Raw genomic sequence first — 24608 nt, 5'->3', positions numbered from 1 at the left:
ATAGTTTTGGGAGATGATATTTTTCTTTCCTTTCAAATCAGGTAAGTTCTGTTTTTTTATTATTTTTTTTTTTTTTAATTTTTTATTAAGTTATGATTTGTTAACATTTGAGTGTATTCCTCTTAGTGGGATTTTGTGCTGGTCTGTGGGTGAACCATTTAGGTAATCTCAAACTAAGTGCACTGATAGTGTGCTCTTGGAAACTATATCTATTCCCCATTTGAACCATTCCCCTTTGTCTTACTTTTTCCTCAAGTCCTTTTAATTGTACACCTAGAATGTCTTTACCATCCAATTTTCTTCCTTTTTACTGGTGCTGATATGACCGAAATGCGCCGTAAAATCCTTAAAAAACAAACAATGGTACTCTAGTGTGCTTTGGAAAGTTTTTAAAAAGTGCTTTCTGGTCTTTTGGCCATAAGTATATCATAATCTTTTGATGTAACAAGTGGTATGATTTATATTGTAAGACTTTAAAATTATATTTGGAAAAGGACTATTTATGAAATATTTACAAAAAAGAATTATGTTATTTAATGTTACATTACTATGATATTGTATACTTATAATCTTTCATTTTGTTTGAGTTTGCCAGATGGACCGATATCGAGCTTTTTTTATATAGCGCAATATCCACTAAACGTTCTCAAAGCGCTTTACAAGGAGTCCCTGTCCAACAGCAACATTTAACATTTAGGACAACATAACGCCTGTAAGGCGATATTATATTATTTTTTGAACAGAGAAAACGCTGTTAACGGCCAGGCACTCATTTTACACCTGAGTACGGTGAGAGAATGTGAGTAAAGAGCCTTTTCCAAGGACTCAACTGTGTGCAGAGTGAGGCTCGAACCCAGGACCTCCCTATCCGAAAGCGAGTGTCATATCACTTGACCACACAGCCGCACCGATATATTTTACCTCCTTTTTGACATATCGCCGTTGTCATCACAGATTGATCTTTCAATCTTTTAAAAAAATTTTTTGGGTCTTCTATCTCCAGATGTTCATGCGGGGCATGTCTGAAGTGGTGGACAAACTGAAGTCCCTTCCCAACATTCCCCAGGAGGTCATGTCAGGGTTGAGAGGTCGTGATGCGACCCAGGAGAAGACGGGTCAAGTACCCCAAGTTGAAGTGATTGATGCTGACTCTATAGAGGTGGAGTTTGACTTTGACGGGCACGGGGTGAGTAGTTTCTCATGTGCTGGGTGGGGATCCTGACCTCCCATAGAGGTACATACTGTGTCTTCTATCCCTTTATATCTGGGTGGGGATCCTGACCTCCCATAGTGGGCAGGGAGGTACACACTGTGTCTTCTATCCCCTTATATCTGGGTGGGGATCCTGACCTCCCATAGTGGGCAGGGAGGTACACACTGTGTCTTCTATCCCCTTTATATCTGGGTGGGGATCCTGACCTCCCATAGTGGGCAGGGAGGTACACACTGTGTCTTCTATCCCCTTTATATCTGGGTGGGGATCCTGACCTCCCATAGTGGGCAGGGAGGTACACACTGTGTCTTCTATCCCCTTATATCTGGGTGGGGATCCTGACCTCCCATAGTGGGCAGGGAGGTACACACTGTGTCTTCTATCCCCTTATATCTGGGTGGGGATCTGACCTCCCATAGTGGGCAGGGAGGTACACACTGTGTCTTCTATCCCTTTATATCTGGGTGGGGATCCTGACCTCCCATAGAGGTACATACTGTGTCTTCTATCCCTTTATATCTGGGTGGGGATCCTGACCTCCCATAGTGGGCAGGGAGGTACACACTGTGTCTTCTATCCCCTTATATCTGGGTGGGGATCCTGACCTCCCATAGTGGGCAGGGAGGTACACACTGTGTCTTCTATCCCCTTTATATCTGGGTGGGGATCCTGACCTCCCATAGTGGGCAGGGAGGTACACACTGTGTCTTCTATCCCCTTTATATCTGGGTGGGGATCCTGACCTCCCATAGTGGGCAGGGAGGTACACACTGTGTCTTCTATCCCCTTATATCTGGGTGGGGATCCTGACCTCCCATAGTGGGCAGGGAGGTACACACTGTGTCTTCTATCCCCTTATATCTGGGTGGGGATCTGACCTCCCATAGTGGGCAGGGAGGTACACACTGTGTCTTCTATCCCTTTATATCTGGGTGGGGATCCTGACCTCCCATAGTGGGCAGGGAGGTACACACTGTGTCTTCTATCCCTTTATATCTGGGTGGGGATCCTGACCTCCCATAGTGGGCAGGGAGGTACACACTGTGTCTTCTATCCCTTTATATCTGGGTGGGGATCCTGACCTCCCATAGTGGGCAGGGAGGTACACACTGTGTCTTCTATCCCTTTATATCTGGGTGGGGATCCTGACCTCCCATAGTGGGCAGGGAGGTACACACTGTGTCTTCTATCCCCTTATATCTGGGTGGGGATCCTGACCTCCCATAGTGGGCAGGGAGGTACACACTGTGTCTTCTATCCCCTTATATCTGGGTGGGGATCCTGACCTCCCATAGTGGGCAGGGAGGTACACACTGTGTCTTCTATCCCTTTATATCTGGGTGGGGATCCTGACCTCCCATAGTGGGCAGGGAGGTACACACTGTGTCTTCTATCCCCTTATATCTGGGTGGGGATCCTGACCTCCCATAGTGGGCAGGGAGGTACACACTGTGTCTTCTATCCCTTTATATCTGGGTGGGGATCCTGACCTCCCATAGTGGGCAGGGAGGTACACACTGTGTCTTCTATCCCTTTATATCTGGGTGGGGATCCTGACCTCCCATAGTGGGCAGGGAGGTACACACTGTGTCTTCTATCCCCTTATATCTGGGTGGGGATCCTGACCTCCCATAGTGGGCAGGGAGGTACACACTGTGTCTTCTATCCCTTTATATCTGGGTGGGGATCCTGACCTCCCATAGTGGGCAGGGAGGTACACACTGTGTCTTCTATCCCCTTATATCTGGGTGGGGATCCTGACCTCCCATAGTGGGCAGGGAGGTACACACTGTGTCTTCTATCCCCTTATATCTGGGTGGGGATCCTGACCTCCCATAGTGGGCCGCGAGGTACACACTGTGTCTTCTATCCCTTTATATCTGGGTGGGGATCCTGACCTCCCATAGTGGGCAGGGAGGTACACACTGTGTCTTCTATCCCTTTATATCTGGGTGGGGATCCTGACCTCCCATAGTGGGCAGGGAGGTACACACTGTGTCTTCTATCCCCTTATATCTATTTTCCAACATGCTTTCTGTCTTTAGTCTTGGAATGGGATTACTTGGCCCTGTTCGGAGTCCTGGCTGGGAGGGAAACAATCGAATGCATAGTTATTGTTTTGGGAGATGATATTTTTTTCCTTGTAAATCATCTCTCTGTTATGTATTATTATATTTATTTTTAATGTATAATGTAAGCATTTGAGTGTATTCCTCTTTGTTGGATTTTGTGCTTGTGTCCGGATGAGACTTATAGGTGATCTCAAACTAAGTACATTGGTGGTATGCTCTTGGATTCTACATCTGATCCCTATTTGTTCCTAGTTCCCCTTTTGTCTTACGTTTTCTTGGGTGCTTTAATTGTAATTCCAGAACTTTTTACTATCCCATTTTCTTCCTTTTTACTGGCGCTGATATAACCTAAATTTGTTGCAAGCGCCGTAAAACCCTTAAAAACAAACAAACAACAAATTTTACTTTGCCGCACCATCAATCTGGAATTATTTCCCTTAGTCTTTACCAGAAGAGCTCATACAACTGAGTGCTTTAGGTCTAGACTGAAGACCGAATATTTTAGATTAACATTCGCTTAATATTTCAAAATTTAACATTAATTTAATTTTCTTAAAATTCTCATATCACGTATGTCTTGTGAAACGCCATTGAATATGTTAGGTGGAGACTGGTGCTATATAAATTTGATTTATTATCATTATTATTATTATTATTATTATTATTATTATTATTATTATTATTATTATTCTTCTTCTTCTTCTTCTTCTTCTTCTTCTTCTTCTTCTTCTTCTTCTTCTTCTTCTCTCTTCTTCTTCTTCTTCTTCTTCTTCTTCTTCTTCTTCTTCTTCTTCTTCTTCTTCTTCTCTTCTTCTTATTATTATTATTATTTATTATATTATTATTATCATATTCATCATCATCATCATCATCTCGATCATCGTATATTATTATTATTATTATTATTATTATATTATTATTATTATTATTATTATTATTATTATTATTATTATTATTATTATTATTATTATTATGTGTTACATTAATGGAATTTTAAATAAATCGGATACAGTTGAAGCCACACATATAAAATCAATCTTTGTTCATTAGGCACTAATATGATCAATATATGGTGCTATTGTTTTTTTTGTTCAATTACTGAAACAAAAGTGACATGTTTGTTTCCCCCCTCTTTTAAAAAAAAAATTTTAAGTTTGTTTTACAAGATCAAAATAAATGTTTGTGTTTGTTTGCATTAATTTTCAATGATTTTTCATATAGAATGAGGCAACTGGTAGCGTTTTCTCTGATGCCTGTCACAACGCAGTATCTGGCAACAATGGTCTCGGTACGGGAGGGAAGACTGACTATATCAACGTGTCACAGGTCATCAAAGACTTGAAGGTAGTCATCACTAGTAGTAGTAGTAGTAGTGGTAGTAGTAGTAGTAGTAGTAGTATTTTGACTATATATACTGACTATATCAACGTGTCACAGGTCATCAAAGACTTGAAGGTAGTCATCACTAGTAGTAGTAGTAGTAGTAGTAGTAGTAGTAGTAGTAGTAGTAGTAGTAGTAGTAGTAGTAGTAGTAGTAGTAGTAGTAGCAGCAGTATTTTGACTATATATACTGACTATATCAACGTGTCACAGGTCATCAAAGACTTGAAGGTAGTCATCACTAGTAGTAGTAGTAGTAGTAGTAGTAGTAGTAGTAGTAGTAGTAGTAGTAGTAGTAGTAGTAGTAGTAGTAGCAGTATTTTGACTATATATACTGACTATATCAACGTGTCACAGGTCATCAAAGACTTGAAGGTAGTCATCACTAGTAGTAGTAGTAGTAGTAGTAGTAGTAGTAGTAGAGTAGTAGTAGTTAGTAGTCTTCGTCATCGTCGTCGTAGCAGTAGTAGTAGTAGTAGTAGTAGCAGTATTTTTTGGAATTATTTTTTTTTTCTTGTAATTTTCTCTGTTTTGTCTGGCACTGCTTCATACAAACTTTTTTTTTCAGATGTTTATCTTACACCAGTGCCTGCTCCCTAATTTATCACATTGATATTTGGAAACATGATTGCTTATTGTAAAAAAATTTTCCAGAGCTCTGATACAATTCAAGAAACGTACCAGCAGGAAATAGACAAGGTTTTGGACCTTATATCAAAGGGTCCCAATGCCAGTGTACAGAGGTCAAGGTCATCGGGCAGTGATGAAAATCTGACAGGTAAAAAAAGAAATTTAAGCTTTTAATTAGCGCAATATCCACTGATCGTGCTCAAAGCGCTTTACAACAGCAACACTTAACATGTGGGACAGGACATGTCGCCTGTTAGGCGATATTACAATTTTTTGGGACAGAAACAACGCTGTTAACGACCAGGTACTCATTTTACACCTGAGTACGGTGAGAGAATGTGAGTAAAGAGTCTTTTCCAAGGACTCAACTATGCGCCGTTCGAGACTCGAACCCTGGTAAGCCTCGTCATTTTGCACATGCACACCCAGATGCGCAGACATACACACACACAGACAGACACACACACACACACACATGGTGGGTTCTTTTGACTGCCCAAGGCTGACAGAAGGTCACCATTGCTATGTCTTCTATCCCCATTTATTTTTGTAGTCCCTTTGCACATTGCTTTAGTCTCTGTTCTAGATTGGCATTGCATTGCTCGTTCTTTTCATGGTCCTGGGGAGGGGATCCTTAACTGAAAGGAAGGCAGTTGATTGTATGGTTCCCCCCCCTTTTTGAGAGTTGGATATTTATTCTCTTGTAAATCATCTTTCTGTTATGTACTATTTTCATTTATAGATTTTTAATCTCTACTTTATAAACATCTAAGTGTGTTCTTCATGAGCGGCATCCTTTGCTTTGTGCATGGATGGGACTTTCAGTAGTGCGGAGCGGTACCGGTACTGAGTACCAGTAATACCCGTAACAGCCTTACTGATAATTTATCAACACTAAGCAACCTCGTCTCGATACTCTAACACTCCACTATTCTGTTAGAATATGCATATTATGGTAATGAAAAAATATTAAACAATATATGACATTAACAACAAACAAAAAGTGGAAACATTGAATTAAAAGAGAACAAAAAAATAAAGTAATTAAAACTGCAAAAAAAAAAAAAAAAACCCAACAAAAACAAAAACAAACAAAAAACAACAGTGCTCTCCAAACTCTGCATTGTCGATAACAAATCATCGGCAATGAGAATTATTATCGGGAATTACCGGTATTGAGAACAACGATACTGGCCAAGGATTACTGGTATTGAGAACAACGATACTGGCCAAGAATTACCGGTATTGAGAACAACGATACTGGCCAAGGATTACCAGTATTGAGAACAACGATACTGGCCAAGGATTACCGGTATTGAGAACAACGATACTGGCCAAGGATTACCGGTAATTTATCGACAATGAGAAGATTTGGTACCGCCCGGGGCTAACTTTTAGATGATGTCAAAATAGGCACATCGGTGGATTGCTCGTGGAATCTTTTGTGCCCAGTTTGAACCAGTCTTGTTTTGTTTTAATTATTATTTAAATATTTTTATTATTTTTTTTTTTAATTTGAGCTTTTATATAGCGCAATATCCACTCAAAGTGCTCAAAGTGCTTTACAAAGGGTCCCTGACCAACAGTAACACGTGACGCCTGAAAAAGAACGCCTGTTAGGCGATAATACAATTTTTTTCAGAGACAACGTTGTTGGCTAGGTACTCTATTTACACCTGAGTACTGTGAGAGAATGTGAGTAAAGAGTCTTTCCAAGGACTCAACTATGCGCCGAGCAAGGCTCGAACCCAGGACCTTCCGATCTGAAAGCTAGTATCACATACCACAAGACCACATAGCATTTTACATTCAGATCTAGAACTCCTCAGTATCTTTATAATTAATTTTTTTCTATTTCAAAGTACTTTGAGGAACCTGAAACAGTTGCACTGTACCCTGGAGTTTCCTTAAAAAAAAAAAAACAAAAAAAAACAACTGGAATTGAAATGAACTAAACTTATCTAAAGTGCTATAAAACCCTTGAAAGTTTTTGGAAATAATAAGTATTAACTCTTTCAGCGCTGAGGATATATTCACATTTCTGTCACAAAATGGCTGACACAGGCATGAAAATGACAAGCTAAGACAAAGTGACATCGAATTTGGCGCAAAATCTCAATTAAAATACCCCCCCTAGGGCCAATTGAATGAAATGAATGATACCTTTCGTTCAATTTATAGTACTTTTGTTGAAAGTAGGACTCGATTACATTATTGTTTTTGCATTTCAAGACTGGCCGCACTGTGCAGCCAGTTGCCAGTAGAACAGATTCTGCTCTGGCCGCACAGTGTGGCCAATGGCGCTGAAAGAGCTAGTTATATGTAATGTTTTGTATTTTTTCCACCATTTTTTTTTCTTTTTCTCTATATTACAGCTACAGAATCAGAAACTGTGGAATGTGAAATGCTTCTTTTCTTCAGAGCCTTTGAATATCATTATTTTACTCATGTTTCTTCTAAACAGATGATGACATGCCGGGAGATCCTCATGACCTCAGTAATGCTGTCCTTGACCTCGTGGCTCAAGGTCTTCAAGGTCGTGACCATTGGTTGTGCAAAGAGAGTGTAATGACGGCAGTGAGAACTGTCATGGGGAAAGTTTTAAACAGGTTTGCCTTTTTTTTTCTGATCATCATCATCATCATAGCTTGTCGCTCCAACACCGAACCCACTCCACAGCATCTGTGGAGCAGACTCTTTGGTCATTTTCAGTGCAGCTGGGCCCATCCTGGCGTTCTCTAAGGCCAGGATGTGCTCCATTGTCTGGTCTGAGCATCCACATGTACACAAAACTAGTCTCAGCCAGCCCCCACTTTTTCATGTAGCAAGCGTCACGTCGTGTCCTTGAAATCCCTCGCTGGAGACCAATTGCTACAACACGCACAACACCAACAACTTTTTTTTGGATGAAATATAGCATTAAATAAGAAAAAGAAGAAAAGGTCATTTTCATTGATAAAGCGCAATATCCACTGAAAGGAGCTCAAAGCGCTTTACAAGTGGTCACTGACTAAGGGTAGCACATAGGACCTCCTCTTCCTCCTCTTCCTCAACATTATAATCATCATCAGCATCATGTTTTTTTGTTTGTTTTTTTGCTATTTCTTTTGTTATTAATGTTGTTGTTGTTATTATTATTTATATTTATTGTTATTATTATTATTATTATTATTATTATTATTATTATTATTATTATTATTATTATTATTATTATTATTATTATTATTATTATATTACTATTATTATTATTATTATTATTATTATTATTATTATTATTATTATTATTATTGTTCTTCTTCTTCTTCTTCTATTATTATTATTATTATTATTATTATTATTATTATTATTATTATTATTATTATTATTATTATTATTATTATTATTATTATTATTATTATTTTCATCATCATCATTAGTACCACATGAAATGTGCTAACAAACAAAGGATAAATGCTTCATATCAAACAATAAGCATAATTAATTAATTACCTTTTCTTTAATTTCTTTTTCCTGCTACCAACCAACCAGCTATTTAGAGGAGAAAATCTCCGACCTGACGTCCAACTCCCAGCTGGTGACCTACCTACGCCTGGTGCGACACACGATTTGGCCCCAAGGCCAGCTGTGGACCGAGTCGAGACCGGCCAAATCGGATGCCCAAAAGGAGGTCACGAGGCAACAGGCCAAACGATGCCTCATACAGTTTTTCCCTGGTAATTAATTTGTTTTTTAAAAAAAAGAATTTTATAGTAACATTTTTCAAAAAAATAACGGATGTACATTAAAAATTTTTTTTTCCTGAAGATTAAAAAAACCCAAAAGTCCTTCAGAGTTATTTGGTCCATGGAGTCGAAGTTTATCCCGGTTTCTATAGCGTGAAACGGACAATAGCAATTGCTTGCTACCCTCTGGATAGGATGCGAGTCTATCGCAAAGTACTTTCTACCAGATCTCACAAACCCAGCTATTGAATAACTCCTGGGTGGACATGGGACGGGGTGGGGAAACCAGAAAAAAAAATCATGACTGCACCCAGGATCGATCTCAGTCACTTTGTGTGTGTGAAGCAAATGCTCTACCAACTGAGCTATCAGGACTTCCTTTTTCTAGAAGTTGAGATTTCCCCCCCCCCCCCCCCCCTCTCAAATATTTTTGCTTTTTTTTTTCCTCAAGAATTTGACTCGTCATTGAGAATTTTATTGTCTGCTCGATAACACAAAGGACATAACTCTTGTTATCTGGATGACTTTATAAGCAAACTAGGATTATCTACCTTGGAACATGTTTACTACTACTACTACTACTACTACTACTACTACTACTACTACCACCACTACTACTACTACCACCACTACTACTACTTCTACTAATACCACCACTACTACTACTACTACTACTACTACTACTACTACTACTACTACTACTACTACTACTACTACCACCACTACTACTACTTCTACTAATACCACCACTACTACTACTACTTCTACTACTACTACAACCACTACTACTACTACTACTGTTTCTGCTACTGCTGTTGTGCTGTCATAAGACAGAGGGTCGCATAGCTGTAAACCTGGGTTGGGATCCTGACCTCCCATGGTGGGCAGGGGGGTACATACTGTATCTTCTATCCCCTTATATCTGTTTTCCAACTTGTTTTCTGTCTTTGTCTTGGCATGAGATTACTTGGTTTTGTCCTGGCCCTTGCCGGAGTCCTAGATGGGAGGGAAACAGTCAAATGCATAGTTATTGTTTTGGGAGATGATTGTAAATCATCTCTCTGTAATGTATTATTGTAATTTTAATGTATAATGTAGGCATTTGAGTGTATTCCTCTCTGTTGGATTTTGTGCTTGTGTCTGGATGAGACTTATAGGTGGTCTCAAACTAAGTACATTGGTGGTATGCTCTTGGAATCTACATCTGATCCCTATTTGTTCCCAGTTCCCCTATGTCTTACTTTTTCTTGGGTGCTTGAATTGTAATTCTAGAACTTTTTACTATCCCATTTTCTTCCTTTTTACTGGCGCTGATATAACCTAAATGTGTTGCAAGCGCCGTAAAACCCTTAAAAACAAAAACAAAACAACATAGCTGTAAACAAAATTTTTTTACAAGAAAGCAAAAAAATAATTTCTCCTATATCTTTTAATCTATCATATAGTCGTATATATCTTTCTTTGGGGGGAATAAAACATTTATTTATTGACTTTGAGTCATAAATCCAGATAGAAAATGGCCGTTTGGCTCAAGAATATTACTGTCACGAACTCAATTTTACCGAATTACCCATATGCCATAAAATTAATAGTCTTACAAAATATTCCCTTTGTCTTTGATGTCAGTGTTGCCTCGGCTACCACTGCTACCACCACTATTATTACCACTACTTCTACTTCGATTACTAGTACTACCCAGGAAGTGAAAGAGGTTAATATTGCCGGGTGGGGTTTCCGACCTCCCATAGTTGGCAGGGAGGTACTTGCTGTGTCTTCTATGCCCCTTTATCTGTTTTCCAATTGCTTTCTGTCTTTGTCTTGGAATAAGTTTTGTCCTGACCCAGGCCGGAGTTCTTGGCTGGGAAGGAAACAGTCGAATGTGAAGTTATAGTTTTGGGAGATGATATTTTTTTCCTTGTAAATTACCTCTTTGATGTGTAATTTTTTATTTTTTTAATTAAAAAAAAAAAAATTTTTTTTTTTTTTTAACATATGATTTGTAAACATTTGAGTGTATTTCTCTTAATGGAATCTTGTGCTGGTGTCTGAGTATGACTTTTAGGAGATCTCAAACTAAGTAAATTGATAGTGTGCTCTTGGAATTTACATCTGTTCCCTATTTGAACCATTCCCCTTTGTCTTTCTTTTTCCTCAAGTCCTTTTAATTGCATATCTAGAATGTTTTCATTCTCCAATTTTCTTCCTTTTTACTGGCGCTGATATGACCTATGACAGTGTGGCTCAGCGATACGGGCTTTGCTTGGTACCCAAAAAGTACTGAGTTTGACTACCCCGCCTCGTTGTGTGGCCTTGAGCAAGTCACCTCGCCCTAGCTCACTTTGCAGTGCTGCACTGCGACTGACGCCTGGGTTATTCCAGCCTTCCCTTGGAAGATACCCTAAAGACAAATTTCCCCTTCGGATGAATAAAGGGAATTTTATTTATTTTATTTATTCATGTTTTGCAGGGGCCATAACACCCTTAAATTAAACAAAGTTTAATACTGTGTATATTTTTGTCCCCAGCTCCAGTCCGAGTTGTCCTTGGCCAAGAGGAGTTTGAAGTGATGATTGATGTTTTTCTGGGAACTCTCCAGAATGAGAGACTCAACAGGTTGGATCCATTGTATGATTTGATAAAGAGTGAAGATAGCTTAGATATACGTAACCAGCCATCCCAGAATAGTACAATCCACGCCGGATAATTGTAACACCTTGGGATCAGTGAAAATGTTGCGATTAACCTAATGACAGCACAACAGCAGTAGCAGAAACAGTAGTAGTAGTAGTAGTATTAGTAGGAGTAGTAGTCGTATTAGTAGTTGTAGTAGTAATAGTAATAGTAGTAGTAGTAGTAGTAGTAGTAGTGGTAGTAGTATTAGTAGTATTAGTAGTAGTAGTAGTAGTAGTAGTAGTAGTAGTAGTAGTAGTAGTAGAAGTAGTAGTACAGTCCACTCCGGATAATCGCAACACCTTTGGATCAGCGAAAATGTTGCGAAGTTGAGTTTCCAGTCCACTGTTGCAACATTTTACACATATATGGTAAACTCAAACCAGTTGATGTAAACATGGTTCTAAGTCCACCTCAGACTGAGCTATATGATTGGAATAAAAAATATATGGCAGGCCTGTATAGATTTTGACAAGCAAAAGTAGCTTTGATGCAAGCCGACCTCTTAAGATTGGATTCACTTTTACTTTTTGTTCTCAACATTTGTAAGAGTCCAAGAAATTAGCCGTGATGAGAGACAGTAAGCTCTCACCAAACCCGTTGGTCACAATGTCAATCACAAAACAAAGGATGTCATCGCTCAGTCTCTCCTCACAACTGTCATCGTCTACCTATTGTCTAAACCATGCCCAGCCCACTACCTCATATCTAATGGTCACCAATGACAGCACAAACCTGTACTGCAAAGCTCTGCCTTCTTTTGTCTCTAATAGAGTGGTGACACACTTCTGTAGCATTAAACCCCGCCCACTCTCGATTCTTCAACGTGTCATGATTTCACCCATGATGAAATCTAATCATGAGATTTTGTTTCATTGATTTCTTGAATTTGTCTCCTTTTGAGATTGAAAATTTGTTCCGAATTTGTTGCAATTAACCCGTTACTTTTAAATAGAATTAATTCCGTTTCTTGGGAAATGTTGCGATTAACTGAAAGTTGCAATTAACCGAGTTGCGATTATTCTGAGTGGACTGTATTATGTCGGGATGAACTGGTGCTTAAATAGGAACTGTTAGCTTAGATAAAAAATTGTAATATCGCCTAACAGGTGTCATGTCTCATTCTTTATGTTAACTGTTGCTTTTGTCCATGGACCCTTTATATGTAAAGCACTTTGAGCACGTTTGGTGGATATTGCGCTATATAAACGCTCAAGTTTGTTTTTGTTTTTTTAGATTATAAAATTTTAGTATAATTCGGGGTTGTTGACTTTTCCATATATTTATGGAATTCATTACAAATTACATTAAAAAAGTTTTAAAAAATAAAAAGTCCTTCAGAGGCATTAGGCCCTTTTGTTTAGTGTTATGTTGGAATGAATTTCACCTCACACATGAAGGGGGCCATTGATTCGGTGAGAAATTTTGAACCCCCCCCCCTCCTGTTCACGGAAGTGAATGAGTAGCGTTTTTTTTATTTTAGATCTTGCAAGTACTTGATAGACTGGTCCTGTCCAAAGGGTAGCAAGAAATTGTTATTGTCCGCTTCACACTACGTAAGCTGTCACACGTTTAGTGATTTGCCCTTAAGGGTTGCTATTATTTATTTATTTATTTATCCATTTACTCATCCATTTATTTATCCCTTCATTTGTTCATTCATTTCTTTATGTATGATATTTCATTGGCTTATTCATTATTTTCTTTTTTTTTTTTTTATTTATTTTTTATTTTATTTATTTTTTTTTTTTGATTTATTTATTATTATTTATTTATTTAATTATTTATTTATTTATTTATTATTTATTATTATTTATCTATTATTATTCATTCATTTATTCTTTCCTTTATGCAATCATTCATTTCTTTATTTGTTTACATGTGGATAACATTGTTTCTTTGATTCCAATCCCCAGACACTTAATCTACCACCTCTTGGATACCTTCATACAGCATCTATTCCCGGATGTGATTAGGGACAAGGAGACTCTACACAAGCTACTTTTCTCACGGACACCGGCCCAGGGTTATTTATGATGATGATGTTGGTGATGAGGCCAGTTGCTGTCGGTGTTTTTTTTTGTGAGAAATGTTAACAGATTATTGTTTTTGTTTGTTTTTTTTTTGTTTTGAATTTTTGGTAGCTATGACAAATCCATAATTATTGAGAATGTGACCTATTTTCAGTGTGTGTTGTGTGTGTGTCATTCGTATAGTAATTGTTGTTTACCCAGGCTCAGAAATAACCCAAACACGTTGAACAATCGAACTATTTAAATTGGAATAATTGTTATTAGGTTTTCAAAACTGGGAGTTATTCCCCCCTTTTATTTTTTTTATTTTTATTAAATTTCCAATCCTAATAATAAGAAGACATTATAAAGAGCAAGTCACGATTAGTTGACTTTCTTAAAAAGAAGAAAATCGTTCTTTGCAAGTCGTAGTTTTGTTAATAATTTTGGCAAACCACAATGTGTCATAAAATATGGGAAACGTGCATTGATTGAAGGTACCGCATAACTCCTATTAAAAGCAAGGGCCCTGACTACTAACCTCCGCTGTGGCTTCTTTCGTACAACCTCTATCCCATTGGTGGTTGGAATTCCTATTAGAATATTATGGGAACAAAGGAAATCCCGATCTGGCAGATTCACCATCAATCTACATTCTTGTCGTCTTCTCTTACCTCCTACATCTTTGCCTCACCGAGTTCATAGGACATCTATGTGTTGTTTCATTCATCCTGTTTTGTTGATAAAGGGGAAACCCGAAACGTTCATTTGATCTGTTTTTGTAATTAAATTGAAGCTTACATTCAACTTCCTGGGTGGGGATCCTGACCTCCCATAGCGGGCAAGGAGGTACACACTGTGTCTTCTATCCCCTTATATCTGTTTTCCAACATGCTTTCTGTCTTTGTCTTGGAATTGAGATTACTTGGTTTTTTTCTTGGCCCTGGTTGGAGTCCTGGCTGGGAGGGAAACAGTCAAATGCATAGTTATTGTTTTGGGAGATGATATTTTTTTCATTGTAAATCATCTCTCTGTTATGTATTAGTATATTTGTTATTTTTTAATGTATTATGTAAGCATTTGAGTGTATTCCTCTTTGTTGGATTTTGTGCTTGTGTCCGGATGAGACTTATAGGTGATCTCAAACTAAGTACATTGGTGGTATGCTCTTGGAATCTACATCTGATCCCTATTTGTTCCCAGTTCCCCTATGTCTTACTTTCTCTTGGATGCTTCAATTGTAATTCTAGAACTTTTTACTATCCCATTTTCTTCCTTTTTACTGGCCCTGATATAACCTAAATGTGTTGCAAGCGCTGTAAAACCCTTAAAAACAAAACAAACAAACAACATTCAACTTCACATTATTATTTATTTCTTCGAGCTTCGAGCAGCAACATTTACATAGTCCCATACATATAAAATCAACCACTCTTGGCTCAGATCTTTGTTTCACTTGGGTTTAGTTATGACATGCCTGGAGGTTTTTTGCAGAGAGGGAATCGGTTGATGGAATTATCTCAATACGAGAGGAGATATTTTTTTCATTTGTCAGTTATCTCTCCATACCTATTAATATTCAAACTGGTGACTAGCCGAACTCTAAGCTTTTTTATTTTGTGTCATGATGTAAAATTTAGATGGTCTGAAACCCCCCCCCCCCCCCCCAAAAAAAAAAAAATACTAAATAAATATCTGGCACATACCTGTGAAAAGAAAATCACAACGGTTAGCATAACAATTACATCAATATTTTATGGAATATACTAGTGACAATATTTTATGGAATATACTAGTGACCATATTTTATGGAATATACTAGTGACCATATTTTATGGAATATACTAGTGACAATATTTTATGGAATATACTAGTGACCATATTTTATGGAATATACTAGTGACAATATTTTATGGAATATACTAGTGACAATATTTTATGGAATATACTAGTGACCATATTTTATGGAATATTGAGGATTGAGCATAAGCTCATTTAGTTCTTGGTAAAAGTATTGGAGGTATTTTTTCAGGGCTCTTTGCAAATGATAGGAATTCATGTGGTATGTTTTCTTTCCCTGCTTGGTGCTTTTTAAAATTGTATTTTTTAAATTTTGGTATTCCAATTTTTCCATAGCTTAGTCAATATTTTTTATTATAAAATATGTTGTCATATGCCATACGTAAATGTCTAACAATCATTCCTGTATTGTAAAAGGCACAAAAATCCTTACACCATATTGATGGTTTCAATCGCAAACAGTGGGTGGTTGGATGGGAGCATCACCCTTGAATCATATACCTATGATGTTCGCATGGGTGTACGATCCGATAGTGATGTCGTTTCTTCTTCTCTTTACTAGCCTATCCTGCTTCTTTGGTTTGTGATTGTATTTTTGACAGGGATATTTTTTTTTCTGTAAATCTTCTGCCTGTTTGTTCTTGGTTATTTATAATTTAGCTTATGATATCTTTAGGTTATGATTTTGATTTACATTTGTACTATTTTTGTTAGATTGCTTGTTTTTTTGTTTCAGCGGTCTCTCATATAACCTCAATTGTGTTGGAAGAGACCTAAAGCAACAAACAAAAAAAAAAAATCGCAAACTGTACAAATGTTAACTTCGAGAATGTGCGTTTTACTAATTTTAGACTAAGGGCCAGTATTTTGTTTATAATCATAATAAATGACCGCAGGCATTTTGACTTATTGTTAGGTCACTTAAGGTTAAGATGATGGGTATTTGCATCTGTTTTAGGCAAACTGGCCTTGTTGGTGTATCTTTCAGGCAAATTGAACTCTGAACCTTGACCCGTGGACCAACGTCACTCCTCAACTAATGACACATCACGTTGTTAAATATTGGGTAAAACTATTCAGTTGAAATGCTTTATTTTGTCATGGGACAGACAATGCCTTCCAAGTCCTTCAAACTGTTATATCGACGATTAAATTTTTTTTTTTTTTTTCATCTTCTGAATAGTCTGGTTTTCCTCATTTTGAACAGTTTGCCACAGAAGTCATGGATATACAATACACACTTATATTTTCCTTTAAAGTTGCCATAAAAAAAAAAGGACCTTGCTAAACCTACAAGAAGCATAATCTGTGCTAAATTTAGATGTTTGATCACTTCTTGTCACACACAGTCCCTATCTACACAAACTATTTTGATTCATTTCAATTCCCCAGTTCAAAATGTCTGTATGCAAATGTAACCCATTCATTTTGTATATTGGAAATATTACTATAAGACAAAATCTGTAAAGAATATTTGGAGAGCAGTTGGTGCTGTCTTAAGTCTGGGATCGTAAAAATACGAATGAAAAGGTGAAAGGTGGAAAGGCTTTGGATGGGCATAGTTGAAAAGAGAGTATGCTGTACTGTATTGGCTCCACCTGAAGACTTTTTCCACTTTTTTGTAAGCAAAGAATATTTACAAACATACATTTACAAACTACCAACTTTTTGCTCATCAGGGTATATTTTATAGCGAATGACATGACTATTTTTTACTTTACAAAATAGTGCAATTTATTCGGACTATACTCACTCATTGGTCGAGAGAAATTGAGTTGCGTCAATTATCTTTCCCCCCCCCCCCCCTTTGATTTTTCTGTTGTCGTTGAAAACACATTCCAATTATTTATTTGAAAACAAGACCTGTAATGAATTCATGTTTAGAATGCAAGTTTTTTTTTGGCCACAATGAATGAATGGCAGTGTTGTAGTAGAGTAGAAGTTATTTGATGATAAAACATAACTTTACTTTTATAATGGACAGAATCTAAGATGTAATAAGTCAAGACAGTTTATTTTTGAATACAACATACATTACATGACAGAGAATTCATATGTATTCCCTATTAATTTGATTTAAGATATGTATAGACACACACACACACACACACACACACACACACATATCCATGACAGATATAAAACAGCATGGCCAAAGTTTTTTTTTATACTTACAAGAAATGAATTTAGATATTTTCATGTGCAAAAAAAATATAAAGTAATTGTTGAAACTGTCCAAAATGTCGTTTTTGTAACAGTCGCCATAAACTTTATCCAACAGAAGGAAAGTTGTCGTCGTCTCAGCTCTTTGATATTATTTTTAGACAGCAAGTTAGTGATTAGATCTTACTAAATTATACCAGTCAAGACTATAAACATTAAAGGTTACACACAGTTTTATGTTTGGTATGCTTAATTTGGCTGGCGGATGTTGTGAGTATTTTACATAAATGCATAGCATAAATACTAAGCTATTTTTAAAAATTATGGAATAATTCTGTTGTTATCTGTTTCTCAGGGTTAATTAGGAAAAAAACCCGATTGTTGGTCTAGTATAAGAACTCTAGTAGCTTTATCTTTTTAAAACGTTTAAAAAGGGATAACGTACCTTAATTTTGATGTTTGATCGTCAGGTTTTGGTTCAATTTTCAATAAACAAATTTTATTCCATAGTTTTTCAAAATAACTTAGCACAGGAGTAATTTTGTGGATGAGAATGTTAAAAAACGACCTTTTGGAACTTAGCTTTGAAAATGGGTAAAATCACGTTTCAATTTATACCTGCATCAAGCCTTTATTTTTATATGAATTGTTTGAATTTTGATTCAGACCTTTTTTTAAGTTAAATTTTTTCTGTTTCCATTGACCCGAAGATTACAAAATTAATATGCCATTAAAAAAAAAAAATGTTGTGTTTGGCAAATGTTGCAGCTTGAAAGTTGAAGACGTAAATAATGATTAAAATATATAAAAGCTACAATTCAATTTACGAAGACAAATAATGATGGACATTTCTGTCTTTCGCTGAAAAAACATATATTTAAAATTTTGGATAGGAAAATCATTCTTCAAATATCGATTTATTAAAATGACCCTCGTCTCGGAAAAACTCTCAAACCCCAGGTTTGAGAACTTTTGCCTAGATGAGAGTCAGTTATTCAATCGATATTTAAAAAAAACGAGTTTCATGACTAAAATTTGAAGCACATGTTCTTTCCGAGTACAGCTGATTTTTATTTTCAACTTTATCAACATAACAGGATGGACAAAACCTAAAAGCCGAATCACAAGCGTGTTTTGTTGCCACAGTGAATGAGACACCTGAAAATTCCATGTCATTTGTCTTTGGGAATTAAATCCAAGCTTCTAAGCTATTTTCATTGTTTTTTTTTAAGTTGCTATTTACACATGCTCAGCAGAATATTTGAATGCGTTAATTGTTTTTAAAAAAGAGATATTTTAGCTATTTTATCATATTTTGATCCTTTTTTGTGAAATATCTTCTTTTCTGTTCGATTATTTTTGGACTTATAAGCGTTACAGAGACCTTTTTGTCTTTTTAGAAAATTCTGATAAAAATCAAGTTCATTCATTTTTTCTATTTGTGATAAAACAATAATGATATTACACATTTTTAAAGAGATGATAACACAACTGTGTTAATATCCTGCTCTTTCGGCTTTAGTATATGTAAGTGAATGTAAGTGTGTACATAATTTGTTCTTGAATTTTTTGTTATTTTTTTTTTTTTCAAACAAATGAGTGAACAGTAAAATTGCTTAGTTGTCCCGTCTGACATGTTAAATGTTGCTGTTGACCAGGGACCCCTTGTAAAGCGCTTTGAGCACATTTAGTGGATATTGCGCTATATAAAGCTCAATTAAAATTTTTTTTTTTTTTCTAGTTGATTTGGAAAAACATCGTGAGCTAATTTTTATTATTATTTTTTTTTTCCTTTGTGACCCTGCGTCCCTAAGTGTATTATACCGGAATTAGCTAAGTGCTAGAAATTGAATTTTATTGCTATAGAAGTAATGAAATTGACGTCACTCAGCTCTTTGTTCTTTTTTTTTTAGCCAGCCATTTTTATGAGTAGCTCTCACTTAATTGTATAAATCAGACTAAAAACTTTTACGGTTACAAATAGTTTTGTGTGTTGGTATGGTGGCATATCTGGCTGGCAGATGTTGTGATTTTTTTAAAAAATCCAACTAAACGCATAGCATTAATAAATATGAAACTTGGGGTTACTTTCTATTTCTGCATGTTAAAGAAAAAATACTAATTCTTAGATTAGAAAAGGTCCAAAGTTCTTATTTGTTACAGTGAATCTGGGTGGGGATCCTGACCTCCCATAGCGGGCAGGGAGGTACATACTGTGTCTTCTATCCCCTTATATCTGTTTTCCAACATGCTTTCTGTCTTTGTCTTGGAATGAGATTACTTGGTTTTGTCCTGGCCCTGGCCCGAGTCCTGGCTGGGAGGGAAACAGTCAAATGCATAGTTATTGTTTTGAGAGATATTTTTTTCCATGTAAATCATCTCTCTGTTATGTATTATTATATTTATTTTTAATGTATGATGTAAGCATCTGAGTGTATTCCTCCTTGTTGGATTTTGTGCTTGTGTCCGAATGAGACTTATAGTAGGTAGTCCAAACTGCCCCGATAACGGGTTCTGGACGTAAAATGAGCTGATTTCCATCAAGTTCCCACTTAATCTTCACCACGTATTTTCATTGTAAATGCAATGATATATATATCAATAAAAAGATCAATCTTTGATCTTTCCAATGATATATTTGGTTTTAGCATGCACAAAAAACTGACTTTGTGCTTTGATAACGAAAATAGTCACTTGAGCCGTTTTTTATCGCTCGCCGAAAAAAAAAAATCATACCGCCTCAACGTAAATAGCCAGGCAAACTGCGCCGTTCGTTCAATCTCGCCCAAACTGGTTTCATAAGACACGTAAAAGAGGGCCGATTATTTTGGTACCAAATAGTAGTGTTCTTATTTTTGGTTTTGAAAATATCGCATTTTTTATAACTTTTCAAGGCTAATTTTCATTATGATCAAGTTCTATTTGGTATTTTTGGAAAGCCGTATTTTTCCTTTTTATAAATACGAAAACAACACTAAAAAATGTCCAACGGCGCAGAATGCTTAAACCGAAACAACGCATCACTTTATGAATGAAATTCTTTTTCCCACCGGCCGGCAGCAGTATCAGACGTCTCCAATGGCTAACAAATAAATCTCGCCTGAATCAACGCTACCGTTCGAAATTTCTCGATACAAGGTTCTGACAGGTAAATAAATATATAATTCACTTATTAATATCATAAATTAAGAGGTATTAAGTTTAAATTTGTTTATTTTATTGTTTTATCCAACATCGTCCTCAAACCCATCTTCTCAAAATGGCTGAACTCTGGGTCCGTCTCAGAAAATGAAGAGCCTATTTATTTCTGATTTTCAGAATAAGCTGTGATACAGTAATTTGCTTTCTTCAAGCATTATATTTATTAAATAAATTAATTTTGTGTTACTGGCAATTAATTTTAAGCCACAAGAACGATTTTTACAACCCTTACAAATATCTAAGAAAATCCAAGATGGCGGACATCGATGATAGTAGTGATAGACAGACCTGGAGGTAGAGAATTATTTTCCTTGGCTAGATTATATATTTCCATTTGTGAGTTGTTTACTACTTCACAATAATGTAAATAAATATGACTTATTCATTTTTTATAGTTGACTCTTTATAAACATTATTTTTTATCTTTTCATTGACTTTAGAAGGATATTCTGTTTTGCTGAGATTTTTTTTTTAATTTATGTTTTTTATTGGAGTGAGTTTTTTTTTAAAAGGAAGAAACAAAATTCCAAAAGTGAAAAAATAAGAGAATATCGGTTTAAATTTAAAATGTCCTCATTTTTCCTAAACATATGAAAAACATTAATTTTGCTTTTACTTTACTTTGTTTTAAACAGAAACATTAATTTTGCTTTTACTTTACTTTGTTTTAAACAGATGATGACCAGTACAGGTCCCTTAAAAGGACATTCCTGGCTGTGGGAAAGGGGAGACGGGCAACCTTACCATCCGTCCTGCATAGAATGATAAATAAACCTTGGTTTTAGCTATTAAGACATGTCTTGTTCCATTATTTTGAGAAAATAGCTTCTCGGCCACCACTGGGTCTGGGTACTTTTGTCCAAATTCTTAAACTTGGCAACCTTTTTCCTCTCTTGAGTTACTGATAATGATCTTACAGAACTTATATATCACACCATTCAGATAGAGCTTTAAAACCTGATTAATTTGATATATAATATGTCATCCTATGTCAACAAACAAAAAAGTTACGACAGTTTGAAGTTGCGTCTTTTTCGCATGTTTCGGCAACTTTTTGGAAACTGCTTTTCTGTGATTTTTCTGAACTTTGAAAAGTTATTGTGGTAAAACTATGCTAAATAGCCTTCCCAAAAAAATTGGGCTTATTCTATGCCATCATATTTGTAACCACAAGCGATTTTAGATCTGTATCTATAGTAATAATGATTTTGGGGTACCCCAAACTTGGGAAATTTAGTATTTTTAACTTTTCCCGTTTTCGGCCCAAAATCCATGATTTTCAAATTGCCATAACTTTTTTAGTTTTTGACCTAGGAAGACAAATCAAATATCATAGTAATCAGAATAAAAAGTTCTACAAGAAAAACATTGAATGGGTGTGTTTCTTGCAAAAAAAAAATTCAGTTTGGACTACCTACTTATAGGTGATCTCAAGCTAAGTACATTGATGGTATGCTCTTGGAATCTACATCTGATCCCTATTTGTTCCCAATTCCCCTTTGTCTTACTCTCTCTTGGGTGCTTTAATTGTAATTCTAGAACTTTCGACTATCCCATTTTCTTCCTCTTTACTGGCGCTGATATAACCTAAATGTGTTGCAAGCGCCGTAAAACCCTTAAAAACAAACAAAACAAACATGTTACAGTGAATGACATAATCAGTTGGATGGTTTGAACTGAGATATTGCCAAGTTTGGTTAGACGGTCAATTTTTATCAAAAATGAATTCTTGTCATAAATGATTAAATCAACTTTTTTTTTGTACATCTTCGGGAAATATCGGAGCTTAATTTTACTTCTAAATATATTTTACAGCTGGTCAAGTTGAAAAAGTATGAAATTTGAGAAAAGTTGCTGGATACCTTTCCCATACATCTGACCATAACGTCATGAAAAAATAGAAAAATAACCCGATTTACTTCAAATAAAGATTAAAATGCTCTTGGGAGCATATTCTTTCAGAAAATGAAAAAAGAAAAAATGCAAATCCAAAATTTTCACCTTCCGACTGATTATGTCAGGCACTGACACATCTACTTATTATTTACATTCTAAAGTAACTTTTCAGGGTTTGTTTCATTTCGACATAATACTTTTTGAGATGATGGGTCACTTTTTAATTTTTTTATATTTTTTTTCAAAGCTCAAGATGATTTTATACCAATTATGATTTGGATTATTTTCTGATGATATTAATTAATAATTATTACAAGCACTTTATATTGTTGATAGTTTTCTAATTTTTGCTACAAGCACTTGCTGAACTTCTGATCTTCCCGTTATCTGTTATTTGACACCTGAGAAAAGTGAGTGGAGCAGGCACTTATGTTGATAATAACAAGAAATGAAGTGAGTAGGAAAGTGCCAGAAGACAATGGAGAATAAAACCGCCACAAGGTTTTTATTCTCTGTTGTCTTCTGGCACTTTCCTACTCTGTAATTTCTTGTTATTATTTGACAAGTGAAAACCTTTGAGACAATGTTGTCAAAGTACTGCATATATCGTTGGTGTCATGATTTAACTGCTAATTGTACCTTTTTTTTTTAGCTAAAAGTAAAAAACCTTTTAATGGACATATGGAAAATAATAAGCTCAGGTGCCAGACAAAACAAGAAAGAAAAATACGAGAAAAAAAACCATCCCAAAAAACCTTTTAATGGACCTCAGTACATATGGAAAATATTAAATTAAGAAATTAAAGGAGTAGGCACCGGTGTAAGATAAAGATCTGAACAAGTGTGTATGTATGAAAGGTGCCAGACAAAACAAGAAAGAAAAAGACAAGAAAAAAACCATCCCAAAAAATCAGTCGACCTCGACTGAGGATCGAACTTTGGACCTCCTGACTGAGGTTCGATCCCCAGTCGAGGTAGACTGATTTTTTGGGATGTTTTTTTTTTTCCTTGTATTTTTTTTTCTTTCTTGCTTTGCCTGGTACCTTTCATACATACACACTTGTTCAGATCTTTATCTTACATATGGGAAAGCGCATAGCGTAAACGATGTTCTATTGAATACTTGAAAAAGTTTGTCCTGACACACAGACAAAGCGATACTAAGCTGCTAGAAGCTGTGGACTGTAAAAATTTATGAACAAAAACGAATGTAACAGCTTCTGAAAAAGAAAAGAAAACAAACAACCAAACACAGAATATTTCGGGCTCAAAACCCTTCTTCAGCCAATTAACAAAAGCAATAAAAAACATGAACACATCATTGAAAATCCGGACAGATGAAATTTGTCACGTCTTGTCTTGTCTGCAAGAAATTAGGATCTCGAATTATAAACAATAAAAGGATTTGCTTGGTAACCAAGCACTTCTGTGGACTGGAGTGGATTATTAAACTGTGTATAAAATTTGGTGGATAAAAATTATTTTTTTTAATCTATCAAAGCTCAGGAGAAATATACTTTTTTGTGTGTCTTCTGAAAAGCTGTATACCATGTAAGGTGGTAAGAATATGACATCAACGATTTGTGCCTATGTTACTATTTTTGGCATTACAAATGAATTTTTTTTTTGGTGTGTGTATGTGTATGTGTTAACATTTCTATTTCAAGTGACTTTTTGTGCATAAATTGTTGATTTTTGAATGGTCTGCGATGCGGATTTCTGGCTTCATCCTGGATTGAGATAATATTTGATTTTGTGAAGGCCATGGCTGGGATCGTTCAACAAAAGTAAGAGAGCCAGATGATCGGATTATTATGTCTGTGTGCAATAGTTTTAAAAGATTTTAAAT

The 24608-nt window shown here is 36.0% G+C and overlaps 2 protein-coding genes and 1 long non-coding RNA gene across 4 annotated transcripts in view; 2 read left to right on the top strand and 1 right to left on the bottom strand.

Annotated features, from left to right (window-relative positions):
- Positions 1-19730, top strand: part of LOC144957263 (uncharacterized) — a 31029-nt gene extending 11299 nt beyond the window's left edge. The window contains exons 5-11 of the mRNA XM_078888348.1: positions 1004-1186; positions 4507-4629; positions 5320-5443; positions 7760-7904; positions 8824-9008; positions 11543-11630; positions 13604-19730. Of these exons, the coding sequence (XP_078744474.1) occupies positions 1004-1186; positions 4507-4629; positions 5320-5443; positions 7760-7904; positions 8824-9008; positions 11543-11630; positions 13604-13724 (969 nt within the window). The 3' untranslated portion in view covers positions 13725-19730. The remainder of the gene's footprint in view (positions 1-1003; positions 1187-4506; positions 4630-5319; positions 5444-7759; positions 7905-8823; positions 9009-11542; positions 11631-13603) is intronic.
- Positions 1-24608, bottom strand: part of LOC144957268 (mRNA turnover protein 4 homolog) — a 524240-nt gene that overhangs the window by 137220 nt on the left and 362412 nt on the right. The gene's annotated exons all lie outside the window — the stretch shown is intronic.
- Positions 20514-21655, top strand: LOC144957270 (uncharacterized). Its single transcript, XR_013642110.1, has 2 exons — positions 20514-20810; positions 21539-21655. It is a non-coding gene; the product is annotated as an uncharacterized LOC144957270 (long non-coding RNA).

This window comes from Berghia stephanieae, chromosome 11 (assembly GCF_034508935.2).
Source record: "Berghia stephanieae isolate SIO BIC M18660-M18661 chromosome 11, UCSD_Bste_1.3, whole genome shotgun sequence".
NCBI lineage: Eukaryota > Metazoa > Mollusca > Gastropoda > Nudibranchia > Aeolidiidae > Berghia > Berghia stephanieae.
The sequence above is the reverse complement of the archived record's forward strand: the minus strand, read 5'-3'. Positions and strand labels throughout refer to the sequence as shown.